At 32.2% G+C, this 16,251-nt stretch overlaps 1 protein-coding gene across 3 annotated transcripts in view; it reads left to right on the top strand.

Annotated features, from left to right (window-relative positions):
- Positions 1-16,251, top strand: part of KCNN2 (potassium calcium-activated channel subfamily N member 2) — a 213,430-nt gene that overhangs the window by 29,347 nt on the left and 167,832 nt on the right. For all 3 annotated transcript variants that reach the window (XM_074281989.1, XM_074281988.1, XM_074281990.1), the window contains one exon: positions 359-454. In XM_074281989.1, the coding sequence (XP_074138090.1) occupies positions 359-454 (96 nt within the window). The remainder of the gene's footprint in view (positions 1-358; positions 455-16,251) is intronic.

The raw sequence follows: 16,251 nt of genomic DNA, 5'->3' as shown, positions 1-16,251 counted from the left end.
AAATAATTCAGGGTCAGCAGAAGGAGGTCTACTGTGTGCTAGTGTTTGATTTTGCTTCCTTTCTACTGCACCTTTAAACTCATAGTAACTTTTTTTTCCCCTGGTTTCCTCTTGTTCAGTTAGTCTTCTGTAGTTCTGGGACTTTTAGCTGGGTCCCAAAGATCACCTTCTACCTTATCCTCTTTATCCTCAATGCCCTGTTAAATCCCAGAGGCAGAATGAAGGGCAGTTAGAGAAAGAGGGAGGCTTCACTTCCTTAGCAGAAACTGCTTGTCTCTGTGTGTCATTGTAGGGGATAGCAAAAATTGACACACCATTTTAATGTGGTTTTAAAATAAAGTTATTGTCTCTTTTTCAGGCATCCCTATATTCCCTAGCTCTGAAATGCCTTATCAGCCTCTCCACAATTATCCTGCTTGGTCTTATTATTGTGTATCACGCCAGAGAGATCCAGGTAACCAACATGCTGTTTTTGTGAATTGTGGAAATGCTTTATGAGCGAACCAGTCAGACTTAGGGGAAAAAAAAAGTTTTTGTTTTTATTTTTCCTGGCTTAATGGGGTTATAAGGACATAGCTTGCAAGTCTAAGAGAGTAAACTGACATAAAAAACAAACTTAGTGAAATATTATGTGATTTTCATATTAAAAATTGAATAGAATAGAATGTTTCTTGTTGCCCTCAACAGAGCTGTAAATATCTGTGTAGGAATATAACTACTTCTTGGGTACTTTAACTCTAGGAATTAAAATTTTTATATAATTTTTTTCTTTTAATAATAATAGCTTTTATTTTCAAAATACATGCAAAGATGGTTTTTGACATTCACCTTTGCAAAATCGTGTGATCCAAATTTTTCTTTCCCTTGTCCTCACTTCTCCCCTCACAATTCTTTAATTTAAATAGTTGGATTTTTTTTTTCTCTTCTCCTCCTGTTCATCCTCCTCCTTTTTCTCTTATCATTAGGGTTTTTTCCTTCTCAAGACCTTAGCATGCTTGATGTCTTCATGTTTCTCTTTATATTCAAGTATTGTTAAGTTGTTTTTTTTATTTTTTATTTTTTTAATGTTTTATTCCTTTTCAAGTGTGAAGGAATATGTAGAGGAATTCATAGCCATCTAGTGGGCAAACAGCAAAAAGTAATTCCCTGTGAGTCAAGCTTTAAAAAAGGAAATAAAAATTTAAAAAAAAAAAATTAAGTACAGTTTTTCAGCTTGCTTTCCTCTTATTAATGAGTATTTTATATATTATAATGAAATATTCTTTCTTTCTTTAAATCGATATATCTGTAGGTAGGAAGTTTGGTTTAGTGTTAGAGCTAGGAAGATACAAGTTAATTTTGTCTCTTGACACACATTGTGTGACTCTGGGCAAGAAAAATAACCTCAGTGTCCACAGAATACCTTGTGATAAGTTGCTGTGTGCTTATGCTTTTTAACTGGCATGCAGAGTTCCTCATTGGAAATTCTCCACACCAATGACACAAGACTGAAGAGTCATAGATTGTAAATAATTTCATTATTGACACTTAGATGTTTTGAAGTGAGTGCTTTTTATTTTGAAGGATTAGAGAGGCTTGATTGGTTTTATCTTGTAATTAATTCTATGACATTGTTATAAATATTTGCTTTAAACATTTAAACCTCAAATTTATGCTGATTAATGCTTTCCTTTAGGAGTTATCTTATTTAGCATACCAGTTAGTACTTTCAACTGAATATCTAGCTAACATTTAAAGGGGAAAAGTTTTAGATAGTTTAAAAATACATATATGTATATGTACATTTCTATAACTATATACATATGCATGCATGCATACGCACATGTATATTGTATGTTTTGGAGATTCCAAAGAGAAAGATGTCATCACTTTTAGTTTTGGAATACTCTGGAATAAAGGAAGGTCACATTTAGGAAGACAAGATTAGGGGAGAGAAACAGGTTAGGTATAAAGACTGAATGAAATCTTACTTGCAGAGCAACCTCAAACACATACAGTTTAAATTATATACCTCTTTATTAATTTTAGAGCTTTGCTTTTTATTCCCAGGTTGTATCACAGTAGATTGTTCTAATTAAAAAAAAAGTATTATACAATTATTTTAAATACCTACATATAAGGTATTACAAGATATAATTTCTAAAATTCAGTAGTTCTCTTATTTTTGTGATCAAATGATACCCTTTTATCCCTCCTCCCCCCAAAGCCCCCCCACAAAATGGTGCTGAAACATGACAGTTATATTTCTTTGATTCAATTATGGAAAATTTCAGTAATATTTAAATTTTTTTCTCAACTTTGAGATTTTGATTAAGAATGACTTTTACTACTCAATAATTTCCTCCCCTGTAGTTAATGTGATAATAATTCATCATCAAACAACTTTATGTTACATTTTGCTTTCAACCTTAAAGCCAGAGTAGTTACATTAAATTACTCAACAGTCACAAAAGACTTGACAGTGTCACAGGTAATATTACATGTCATAACTTCATATGTTCTTGGGAAAGACTATTAAAAAATAATGACAAGGAGTATTTTCTTCACCTGTTTAATGTGTCCATAACAAAAGTACCTTACTAAGAGGTTTAAATTATTATGATTATTGCTTTTCTGTGTATATAAAAATAAGACCATACAGAAACCTAATGCATGATGACAATATATTAATATACATCCATATGTAATTTTGACACTATATTAGAAGGAAGGTCACATTTAGGAAGACAAGATTAGGGGAGAAAAACAGGTTAGGTATAAAGACTGAATGAAATCTTACTTGCAGAGCAACCTCAATAAACAATACAGTTTAAATTATTTACCTCTTTATTAATTTTAGAGCTTTGCTTTTTATTCCTAGGTTGTATCACAGTGGATTGTTCTAATTAGAAAAAAAGTATTATACAGATATTTTAAATACCTACATATAAGGTACTAAACCTTAACAAAAATTACTATGCTAGAATTAGGGAAGTGTATTTGCTCTGCCTGAAATGTAATAGCTTCCTCCTGGACAGTTTATTCTAATGAATTTGACACTAACATTTCAATAAGGTAACATTTCCTTTTTCTTATTAGAATCACATATTGTATTACTTTTGTCAAGTCAAGGCAATAAACATTTATTAAGCACATTTTATGTTATGTGCCAAATGTGGGCAATATGCAAATAATTTCACAAACAACATTTATTCAGTATAAATTGGAAACCATCACAGAGGGAAGAGCTATCATTAAGGATTGAAAAAAACTTCTACAAGTTTGGATTTTATGTGACTTGTGACTCAAATCACAATATTAAGAATCTTTTGTAAATTCAGGATAAAAACTAAACACTATCATACAAATATCATTTATCCAATATAGATATACAGCTTTTAAAATTTTATGTCTTAAGTGTTTTTTCTTAAATGAAAATCATTTTATCTTTGATGTGTTTTTTTAAAATCACATTTTCCCCTATTCAAAAGATGCTTTTTAAATCAGCTGATAAAAAGGAAGGAAGAAAAGGTAAAAGGAAAGGAGGGAGGGAGGAAGAAGGAAGAAAGAAAAAAGGGGGAAAGGGAAAAGAAGGAAAAAATTATTGAGTCCACCAATTTATAGAGAGCAACAAAAGTATCATGTTTTCTTTTAACTCAAGAATGAATTCAGGGGCAGCTAGGTGGCGCAGTGGATAGAGCACCAGTCCTGAATTCAGGAGGACCCGAGTTCAATTGTGATCTTAGACACTTAATACTTCCTAGCTGTGTGACCCTGGGCAAGTCACTTAACCCCAGCCTGGGGGGGGGGGGTGGAGAATGAATTCAAACATGTACGCAAAATGTTACATATAAATCTGTATTACTAATAGGGAAAAGTTCTATTTCATTTTTATTGTTCAGAGGTATTCTCTCTTCATGACCCCATTTTGGGGTTTTCTTGGCAAAGATACTGAGCTTTGCCATTTCTTTCTCCAATTCATTTTACAGTTGAAGAAAGTGAGGCAGACAGGCTTAATTAAGTAATTTGCTCAGGCCACACAGCTAGTAGGTATCTGAGGCCAGATTTTAACTCAGGAAAAGGAATCTTCCTGATTCCAGACCTGGCACTCTGCACACTGTACATAGCTACCCTTTTCACCAGGTGACTTTAATCACATGTATTTTTGCCTCAACATACAGTATTACAGATGTACGTCCTGCATATATGTTGATTCAAGATTAACATCCATATTCATTATAAAGAAGCCTCTTTGATTTGCCAAACATTTTAGTATAATATGATAGGAAATCAATATTTTGTGAATTGATTTGTTTTTCAGAACTTCATCTTGAATTTATTTTTATAATCTAGAATATCCAGCTATCATTTTTAATATCTTCTCTTTATGGTTACCATCCTAGTATTGAGAGAGAGAGCTGGCTTTGGAGTCAGGAAGACAAGTTTTAAATCCAACTTCTGCCACATGCTGGCTATATAATGCTCAGCAAGTTGATTAGTTTCATAATGTCCCAGTCAACTCTCTATGACTATGTACTTGCAAAGTAGTAGCACATTTACATTGGTAGATTAGTTCACTCTATTTCCTATACAGATAAAATCACAGATTTGAACAAAATAATAACAACAAACATAACCTATTGATTTAGAAGATTACAAGGTGAGTAATAATCTACACAGGGATGCATTGCTTCTTCAGCCCATTGTTTGAAGATCAACCTAGCTGAATTTGGCTATAGAATAAGAATGAGAAAATAATTGGACACAAAAACTTTAAGTTTAAGCAATTGAAAGATTGTGATCTATTTTGGTAGAGGAAGGTTGTTTATTTTATGGATAGGAAACTGAGTCTCAGAGACATAAGATGACTTGCCCCAAGTCACACAGGTATTAAGTCACAGTTACAATTTGAACCTGTGCAACCACCCTCTTTCCTTTATTATAGGTGGGTAAGTCTACTTCTGGGAGAGAAGGTGACCTTATTGATGAAGTTAAAAGTTTTGGGAGCTTTCCCCCCACTTAATATTACTTCATTTTTATAATTACATGTAAAAATACTTTTCAAAATTCATTTTTATAAGATTTTGAATTCCAAATTCTTTCTGCTTTCCTTTTCTCCCTCTCCAAGAAAGTGAGCAATCTGATATAGATTATATATATATAATCATATTAAAACATATTTCCATATAAATCATGTTGTGAAAGAAAGAGAACACGAGAAAGATAAAACCAAAAACACACATAGAAAAAACCTGTGCTTCAAATTGCTTTTAGACTCCATAGTTCTTTCTCTGAATGTAGATAGCATATTCCATCATGACTCTTAGAATGGTCTTGGGTCACTTTATTATTGAGAAGAGCTAAGTCTGTCACAGCTGATCATCTCACAGTGTTGCTGTTACTGTGTACAATGTTCTCTTGGTTCTACTTACCTTAAGTAAGTGCCAGTTCACATAAGTCTTTCCAGGTTTTTCTGAAATCTGCCTACTGAACATTTCTTTTAGCACAATAGTATTCCATTATATTCATATGCCACAACTTGTTCAGCCATTCCAGAATTGATGGGTATCACTTCGATATCCAATTCTTTGCCACCACAAAAAGAGTTGCTATAAGCATTTTTTATATGTAAGTCCTTTCCCGTGTTTTTGTCATCTCTTTGGGATATAGACTTAGTATCATTATTTCTGGATCAAAAGTTATGAACAGTTTGGTTGCCTTTGGGGCATAATTCCAAAGTGCTCTCCAGAATGGTTGGATCAGTTCATAACTCCACCAACAAAGCATTCATATGCCAATTTCCTCCATAGCTTCTCCATAAGTTGAAAGTTTTTTAAAAAAATATCTCTGAACTTCTTGTCAAATGCAAGTGTTACCTTGTTAAAGTTTTAAACTTTTTTTTGAGAATTGATTATTTTGTCAATGTTCTGATGCCATTTAGTTCAAGAAATCATACATTAGAAATCTGTTAGATTTTGTCATTTACTTGGCTATCGTTTGACTATATAAAATTAGAAATCCCTTGCTCTCGATTTTAGGTAGAGATATTTCTATTAATAGCTAGGCTGTTGGGTACAGGGACCGTAATTTTTAAAAAAGTCTCTCTCTTTTTTTTTTTTTTTAAACAAATTAGGGATGTATTTGGTTTGAAAACATATGAGAAGGAAGAAAGAAGGAAAGGAAAAGAGATAGACACAAGAGACTCACTTAAGTGTTTGGCCTTTCTCTTCCCCCATCTACACTTTCACACTTTGCCTTACCTCTCCTTCCCCCCTCCCCCCACCTCCAGCCAAAGTGGATTGCAGTAGTTTAGTATCTATCTTAGCCTACTTATCTACCTCCCATTGTGTTGGGACAGTTAGAATAAGTGGTTGCTTTCCAAACTGAAAAGAAAATGTAATAGCTTCCCCCCCACACACACTTCTTTCCAAATTCTGAAAACCTATTTACTTGGCTGATACCCTCTTTATGCAAAATTCTTAACTGACTTTTTTTTTCCTAAGGCAGTTAGGGTTAAGTAACGTGTTAAGATCACACAACTAGGAAATATTAAGTATCTGGGACTAAGTTTTAACTGAGGTCCTTTTGACTTCAGGGCCAATACTCTATCCACTATACTGTCTAGCTGCCCCATGTGAAATTCTTTAAAGAAATGATAATAACCTATTATAGACAAATAATTTTATTCCTATTCATTCACTAATTTCTGATAACCTATCAATTAATGATATGATTAAGGACTATTTCAAGGACAAAACAAACTGAAAGCATTTATCTGATTTAGGGAAGAGAGCAGGGAAGAAGAGATTTCCCTAGAATTGTTCTTTATGCCCCTATTATGATAGAATTATAGAGATTATATATACTGACACCTATAGGAGATCAGTAAAAACAAACAAACATGAAGGAAATATTTTGTTATGTTGTGTTAATGACTAGTGTCTAGGTCATCAGCATATTTCACATTTCCTGAAATGAGACTCTTAGTTCTTATAACTTCATGTATACAGTAGTAACAAAATCACTCAGGACTAATTTATTCTACCTGCCTGTTTAAAGACCTTTGCATTATTAATGTATTTGGCACTAAATAAAACCATTCTGATGTGTTTACAGTGTAGCATCACAAGTGAATTAGGAATGATACTTTGGGGTTTACCACAAGTGGTTTGGCTTATTCTTTCTTATCTAGGTCACATCATAGCATAGCCAAAAAAAAAAAAAAAAAAAAAAAAGGCTGCTGCCAGCAGAAACTATTATAAAGCTAAATCTGGCAAGCTACCAAAAAGCTCTAAATGGCTTTAATAAAAAGGCAATAAAATTAAAATAGTTTATAAGTAATCAATTCACTTCAGGAGTTTCTTCTTAAGCCTCATAAATCTTTTGTTTGGTTTCCAAGACATATTATTTCACTGGTGAAGAGACTTCCTCTTGTGGAAACTGTCTACTAATGCAAATTTGCAATTTGTCAACTAATAATTTTGAAAAATTCTCTAAAATTTAAAAAGGAAGTGAGAGTGTGGCATATCCATTGTCACACAGCTATTATATCTATAATTAAGGAGAAATTCAACATGGGTTCTTCTAACTCAAAGGCTAACCAAAACCCTAATTTTTGCCTTTCTAAACAATACCTTATTAAATAATAAGAATAGCGTTTGTATCTAAATTTTTTTAAAAGCCAAAAATTTTGGAAGAGCACAATTATTTCTTAAATAAAGCTATTCCTAAGCAACTTGGAGTGAAAATACGGTAATATTATCATACAGGTTATTCCCTGGAAAAGATGTGAAATCATTTTTTCTGATATCTCCATTGCAATTTCTCATATTGACTAGACTAGTTAAACAATGACTTTTTATTTGTGAAGTAAAAGTTTGATATCTGCCTTATAGGGCTTTTACAAAATTTACTTTCAGAACTTAGAATATCATGTAATACAATGGTTAGAGTGCTAGCTCTAGAGTTAAAAAGACCTGAAGTCAAATCCAGCCTCAAATATTTTCTAATTGTGTGTGACTTGACTAAGTCATTTAACTTCCATTTGCCTCAAGTTCCTCATCTCTAAAATGGGTATAATAAAAGCACCTGTCTTTCCAGAATAATTGTCAGGATCAAATGAGATGATATTTTGTAAAATACTTAGCATAGTGTGTAGCACATAGCATGTACTATATAAATGTTAGCTATCATCATGATCTTACCTAGAGCAATAAGTAGGCAATAAAACATCAATATATCATAGTAAGTTAAAGGAAAAGTAGGAAGGGGCCAAATTATTAGGAGGAATCCATATTTGATCATAAAGATAATGGGGGTGTAGGAAGTACTGGGTAAGGAGTTGACAGGTGAGTACAATAGGAAAATCACTAGTCTTCAATGGAGAATGGTTTATAGTAAAAAGAGGCTTGATTCTGAGATAAAAAAGATTATTGCAATAATCTATGCAGAGGAAATGGGGGCTTTAACTAGAATGGTGGTTGAGTGGAGAGAAACTACTGAAACTAGTGATATTCTAAAAATAGAAATAATATTTACTGGCACATTGGATGTGAGGAGTTAAAGATGATACCAAGTTTGTGAGCCTGAGAATATTGTTGTATTTTTTAAAAATATAACTTATTTTAGACATTCTTTTTCTTAAACTATGAGTTTCAGATTCTCTTCTTCCCACCAAGGCAAGCAACATGATAGAAATTATATAGGTGAAATTATGTAAAACATATTTATTTATTAGCCATTTCACAAAAAAAATATAGTGAGAAAATTTTATTTCAATTTGTACTCCAAGTTCATAAGTTCTGTCTCTGGAGGTGCGTTGAATTTTTCCTCATGAGTCTTTTGGAGTTATTTTGGACTAATGTATTAATCATAGTAGCCAAGTCTTTTATTATTGGCCATCATTATAGCATTGCTCTTGCTGTGCATAATGTTCTCCCGGTTTTTCTCATTTTACTTTGCCTTACTTCATACAGGTCTTGTCATGTTTTCTTGAAACCACCCTCCCTTGTTATTTTGGATGGCACAGTAGTTCTCTTATCACAATCAGACATAATTTGTTTGGTCATTCCTCAATTGATGATCATCCCCTCAATTTCCAATTGAAGTTCCATAAGTACAATTGTACATATAAGTACTTTTTCTTTAACCTCTTTGGGGTATAGATATAGTAGTGGTATTGCTCAATCAAAGGGTAAAAGCCTTTGGGCTTAGTTCCAAATTATTCTTGATAATAGTTGGACAAGTTCACTACATTATTAATTATCAGTAATATAATAATTCCAATAGACTTGTGATGGAAAATGCCATTTGCATCCAGAGAGAAAGAACTATGGAGAGTGAATGTGAATTAAAGCATAATATTTTTACTTTTATTGTTGTTGTTGTTGTTTGCTTGTAGTTGTTGGGGTTTTTTTCTTTCTTTTGGTTTTTCCCCTTTTGATATGATTTGAACAATGTGACAAATATGGAAATATGTTTAAAAGAACTGCACATATTTAATCTATATCAGATTGCTTGCTATCTTGGGGAAAGGGAAGGTAAGGGAGGGAGAGAGAAAAATTTGGAACCCAAACTCTTACAAAAATGAATGTTGAAAACTATCTTTACATGTATTTGGAAAAATAAAATTCTATTGAAAATTCTAAGAAGAAATTATTTCTTCAGTGAGCTTTTGTACCTCTTTTTCCATTTGGTCAAGTCTACTTTTTAAGGAATACTTTTCCTCAGTGAATTTTTGTGCATCTTTTACCATTAAGCTAATTGTTTTCTTGAGGTGTTATTTTCCCCCAATTTTTGGTACCTCATTTATTAAGCTGTTAATTCTCCTTTTATAATGTTTTTGCATCATTCATTTCTTTTCCCAATTTTTCCTCTACTACTCTTATCTTTTTCTTTAATACTTCCAGGAATTCTTGTTGGATTTTTTGTCCAAATAGCATTTTCCTTTGCAACTTTGGTCCTAAGCTGTTTTCTCATTGTTTTCTTCTGAATTTATGTCTTGATCTTCTTTGCCACCACAGTAGCTTTTTATGCTCAAATTCTTTTTGTTGTTGTTTGCTCATTTTTCCAGCCTACTTCTTGACTTTAAACTTTATGTTATAATTGGGTTCTGTACGCTTAGGGTTGGAGAGGTACTGTTCCTAATTTCAGACTTTTTATACTGTTATTTTCAGTTAGTTCTGGGGATATGCAAGTTTTAGTGCTTTCAAGCTATGGTGATTCAGGGTGATGTGTACTATTTTCCTGGTCTTCACATTGGTTTTCACCCCGGAAGGCCCCCTGTTCCCTTGTGGACACGTGTCTAGCACTACTTCTCTTGGCCCTGGATCTATGACTAGATCCTTTGCTCTCCTGTGCCACAAGGAATATATTACCATTAAAAATCTGAAGTGAAAAGAAGCATGAGGCACACAAACATGATCTTGCAATTGCCAATAAGCAAGATCCTAAAACCCTTCAGTGGCAAAGGATGCATTAGAACAATCAGAGAGGTCTTTTATATGGTTAGTAAAGGTGAACTTACATTTGGCATTATCACACTGACTTTCTTGCAAAAAAGGGGTTTCCAAAGTCCCTGGTAAGGGAAAAACACAGAGTAGTCAAGATCCTCTGGATATTCCTGGAAAGTCCCTTGTCAGTGACTGTGTATACTAGAATAGTCCTATGCTAGGTTTGTGCCCAAGCAAAACATTTTTATGATCATGATTTAATGAGTATGGGCTTTAGTTCTTCTAGAGAAACGGGCAAATTAACTCTTTTAAAGTCAAACTGTCTTATAAACTCTGTTAAGTAGCCAAACTTTTATACCAAACTAATTCATACTGATTCCAGTGATTAGAGTTTACTAGACCTGCTAATTATTAACCTATCAGTAAGCAATATCACAGGTAGTAATCTTCTTTGCCTTAGAACTATAACTAGAGCCCTTGTTCCCTTGTGACCTACCATAAGAGTTCCTCTCTTCCCTGGAACTATGTGACCCAGGACACTACATTGGAAGTAGAATTGCCAATTATGACCAACTATACCCAGTGCCAAGAAGGGGTTCCTTGCAACCCCTTTTTGCTTAATTGTCCAGCCTTCATCTCTGGGGTGAGAGTTCTAGAAGGTGTTACTGCTTCCACTTTCACAACCATATCCAAGGCACTCATGGGGTTGCTGCCATATGTGCTCCTTCCACCCCAGTGTCACAAACCTCTCTTGTGAATCTCCCAAGTTGTCTTAGCTGGAGAAAAAAATGTCTTCTTGAACTTTTGTTAACTCTGCTGTTCCAAAAGTTAATTTGAAGAAATATTTGAAAGTTGTTTGGAGGGAAATGTTGGAAAAGTTCAGCTGAGTTGCTGCTTCATTTTGGTTCTGTTCTTGATTTCTGAGCTTCTTATTCACTACTTGATGGAAAATAGCAGTTATTTGTTAATTGGAATCCAAGTAGTCCCAAAGAATTACATTAGAAAGTGAACAAAGAGAATACTTTTATGGAAAATTCTAGTGTTTAATCATTACTTCAGAGATCAAAAATGACAAGAGTTTTCAAAGGATTATGTTAAAAGACATATTGCTTCTTTTCTATTTTTGTACTTTTATGTGATTTTAAATTAAATGGCCTTGTTGACTAAAAACACTGATTATGAGAGTATTTTGAAGGAATAAGATAGTATGTCACAATTGTCAAACTACCATGCTGTGTGTTGTTTGCCTTACTAAATCCTGGAATAATAGGATACTGTTTAAAATTAAGCTTTAAAAAAACACAACTTAATATATACAGTGTAACATTTTTTTCATTTTTCAAAATAATTTCCAACTTTTTCCTAGATTCTTTCCATCTCTTTTTATGATCGTATGATCCTTTGAACTACAAGTGATGCATAGTTTACCACTGCTTACCACTAGTTTCAAACAGCATACTATTAATCTGCTGAATTTTAAACTTTGATTTCTAAAATTGTATTGGATAAGTAAGCATATTTTGTCTTCACAAAAGCTGGTGTTTCTTCATAGCCTTTAGGTCTATTTAAATAGAACAAATCATTCATCTCATCCCTTTCATTAATAGATTGAAAAAAAATTCCTGAAGCCATACTTTTTTAAAACATTGCTGAAATAACTTGTAAGCATTAATTATTCTCTTATTCATTAAAAAGCATTTATTGACTGCTAACTAGAGCCACTGTATTAAGTGTTTTAAGACAAAGACTGATCACAAGGAGCTGATAATTTTTAATTAGATAACTTATTGTAAGTTATATGCAAGTTAACTTACAGTATAAGTTACAGTATAAAATAGACTAACTATTAAGAAAGCTGCAAAGTACTAAAAGGATTGAAAGAAGACATTTTACTAGTTAAAACTAGTACAACTAGTACTAAAAACAAGTTAGTTTTCTCAAAATTCAAATTAATGTCATTAAATTAAGCAGCTTTGGAGACAAATTAATCTTTTAGATCACTTAATCTTAGCCATTAGAATTCATACTGTTTTTGCTGATTAATTAAATTTTGTATGTGTAGGGTTTTTTTGTTTGTTTGTGTGTTGGTTTGCCTAGACTTGATTTTCTCAATGCAGGTAATTCCTAATGAGTAAACTCTCACTGACAATAAAAATGTATAGTAAAATTTAATTTATAATAAAATAGTAAATAATAATAGTAAAAATAATAGTAAATACAAATAATATAAAGTAAAAATAATAGTAATAATAGTAAATAATAATAGTGAAAATAGTAAAAAAATATATAGTAAAATTTAATTTATGATTTTAATAGATTATCTCAGAAACTAAGAGGTTAAGGGATTTACCCATAATTACACAGCTATGACATGTCAGAAACAAAACTCAAACCCAAGTCTTCCTGGCTCTAGCTGCCTCTTTTTTCCATTATAAGAAACTGATGTCATTCTATAATCAATACTACATTTACAAATTTGGTTTAATACAATTATTTCTAATGGTATAAATTCTCAATTTGTTTTTTGTTATTATGGGCATAGGTTAGTATTTTTTTCTTAGCTATTCAATATAGCTTCTGTTTTAATACTAAAAATACTTTTGATGATTAAACTTTACTGAATAACTTGTAGGGGAAAGGCAGATTGGGCTTTTTTTTTTTTAAGCACTGAATTGCCTAAAGGCCATCAATTTTAAAAATAAAATAAAATAACCAAGTGAGTTCTTAGCTTCTTACCTGTACATACTTGATAGGTTTGTTGTAGAGATCAGTTACGTCTATAGACACTGTATAAACCTTAAAGTATTATGCTATCATTTTGAATATGTTCCTAATTACAATAAGAATATATATGTGCAAGCCTAACTTCTGAAATGTATCTAGTATTTTTAAATGTTTCTTTTGACAAATGATATTTAAGGAAAACTGATTTAGTTTCATTCTAGCAGCTAAGAAATCTAGCAAGTTAATATTAAATAAACTAATAAAACTTGAATGATTTTTGTCACTTAACCGTTAGTGTATTTTTAAGCAGAATCTATTTTGAAATACCCGATGGCTTAAAAGCTTGAATTTATTTATTGATTTTGCATGTAATATTACAAACATTTTAATGTTAATGTTGAAAAGATGGAATGTTTTAGTTTTACTCTTATTCTTCTAAAACTACCCCTCTCTTGTGATCTTTATTAATCTCATTTTTCAGTATCAAACAAGATATTTAATGAAAATGTACACACACACACATACACACATACACACGTGATCATTCCTCAATTTTCATATATATATATATATATATATATATATGTTTTAAAAAACAGCATAAATGTAAAAAATGCAATTGATATTGCATGAAAATGTAAAATACATTGAACCGATGAGAAGTAGGGGGTTAGAACCAACAAAAAACTGTAATCTTTCACCATAGATTGCCAAAAAAATACGTCTTTCTGCATACAATTCTTTATAACAAAACATTAATTTCAATCATTTGTACTTTTCCTGACACATAAAATAATTCATGAAATGTAGTACACAAAATTAAATTGGTAACATGCAAAACATTTTTTCTCATTAATAATTTCCTTCCTGTTCAAAATATAACTAACCATTGATTCATTAATACTAAACACAGCAATAGCAGCGGCAGCATTCTGGTAGGAAGCCTTTTTAGTATCTTTATTTTTTCATTAAGCCACATTACTGGCTGTACACTTGAACTTAAAGCCCAAAAGATTTGCATTAAGCTTTGGGAACATAAACTGCAGTACAAAAGAGTTTCAGAGGCAAACAGTGAAAATATGCCACAAATGCAAAGGAGCTCTTTACAAAAGAAGAGTAAACAAGACCAGTGAAGTGCTTAGTAGGATATTAGCCATTCCACAAACTTTTGAGCTTCTTGTTTCTCTTTTACTTCTTCTCTACTATGTGCTAGATTGCCAATATGACAATAAAAATGAGATTACTAATAAAAATCACAAGAATACTGAAAGTTAAACATGTAAACATTGAGAATTAACTGTGTATAAATACACACATTATCTGTAAATATATATGTGTGTATATTATATATATATTTTTATACATAAACATACACATTTTATATACATATTTATACTTATATAGCTGCAGTGTAAAGGGAGCATCTCAGATATTTATTAAAGAAACTGTTTCCATTCCAGAAAGAGAACTCCCTATTGCTGTATTTAATTTTATTGGTATAAAAGCCATTGTCTTTCATATTCCTGTAATATTTGAAAAAAGCTTATGTCTGGCTGTTTTTCTCTCAAAGCTGGAAAAATGCCCTATTTTAGATATTTCTTTCCTATTTACCATATATATGTATTTCGATTATTCAAATCATTTTCATGGATAAATTTTAACTCTTCAATATGTGTTTTTTGTGTACATATAGAGGAAGAGAAGACCTATTTTTTTTAATAGTTCTGGTCTAGCTGTCTGGTTCTCTAAAATCAATATCGTTTAGTAACATCAATTTCTAAGTACTTTAAGTATCTAATGTTATTTTTCACACTTTTATATTAACTCAGGAAAAATATAGAGACTAGTTTTAGTATTTTCCCAATATCCTTATTTTTATGTTATTATTTAATCAGTTATTTACTGGTTATGAATAATTAGCATATTTATTCTCAAGCAATAAATGTTTTTCACCCTTTTATCATCAAACTACATAGGTGGAAATTTGTTGGCTAACTACAGAACTAATTAGAACTAGATAATAAATGAAATCTTTCTTTGTTGGAAACCTCCCTTAAGGTATGAACTAGAATGAGAACAAAAAAAGTCAATAAAGGAATAGCTAATGAAATAAAGCAGTTTTTGTAGGGAAGGGGTGACATAAGGTTGAATGAAATAGACTAATACAACAGAGACATGAGTGTAGCGAGCTGTCGTCTCTAGAAGCTGCTGGATCGCTCTCTAGGAAGAGAACTGCTGTGTCTACTCAAATCTCTCAGACAGATTCTTCTTCCTGTAGTGAACCGTTGTCTCCAGACAGTTGCTGTTAACTCTTGTCCAAAGAAGTGACTTCCCTTCCTGCAGAGAGCCCCGTCAAGCCTGATGCAATTCAGAGTCTTCTCCTCTTCCTGGAGTGCTGTCCTCTTTATCCTCCCAGAGAATGGGCGTGGGATAATGCAAGGGCTTCTGGGAAGAACCACTTCAGCCAATGGGCTTGCTCCTTCTATCAAGTCAACCTGAGTTCTCACCTTGTAATTGTCCAGAAAATCTGAATTCTCACCTTGTCACTGTCCAGACAACCTCAGTTCTCACTTAGTAATCCTAACACATGAGTATGTATTTATTAAATTCAAATAACTTCTGGATTATTTGTGCTTTCTTCCCCTATTAGTTTGGATAATGGACATCAATCAATACCCAGTCATAAATTATTTTAGCAGGTGAAAGTCTCTTTTAAGACAAAAGAAAAAATCAACAATAGATATATTGATATGAGGTACTATTATGAAGAATTAGGTTTTTGGAAAGAATAGAAAAATAGATGTTCAAAAACCACTTCATTAAAGTATATATCTAGTACTAGAAGAGTCCCTTTCTACTACATTTTTGTAATTTTATGGAAGTTTTTTTAAATTTAATTTGGGGGGAGGGGAAGATTTTAGAATTTGTTTTCACTTAGGAGTTTTCAGCTAAATCTGAGGTCCCAGATAACTAGGTGAAGTTGGCAGAGAAAGTCTAAAGTACTGCTAAATTACTTCTTGAGGCAAGCAGGGAAGAACATTAATGGGGTAAATCAGCTCAGCTTTATAGTCCCATCCCTGTGGAGATCTTGTGTAAC

The sequence above is a fragment of the Sminthopsis crassicaudata genome, chromosome 1, assembly GCF_048593235.1.
Source record: "Sminthopsis crassicaudata isolate SCR6 chromosome 1, ASM4859323v1, whole genome shotgun sequence".
NCBI lineage: Eukaryota > Metazoa > Chordata > Mammalia > Dasyuromorphia > Dasyuridae > Sminthopsis > Sminthopsis crassicaudata.
This window is presented reverse-complemented; position numbering and strand designations above follow the sequence as displayed.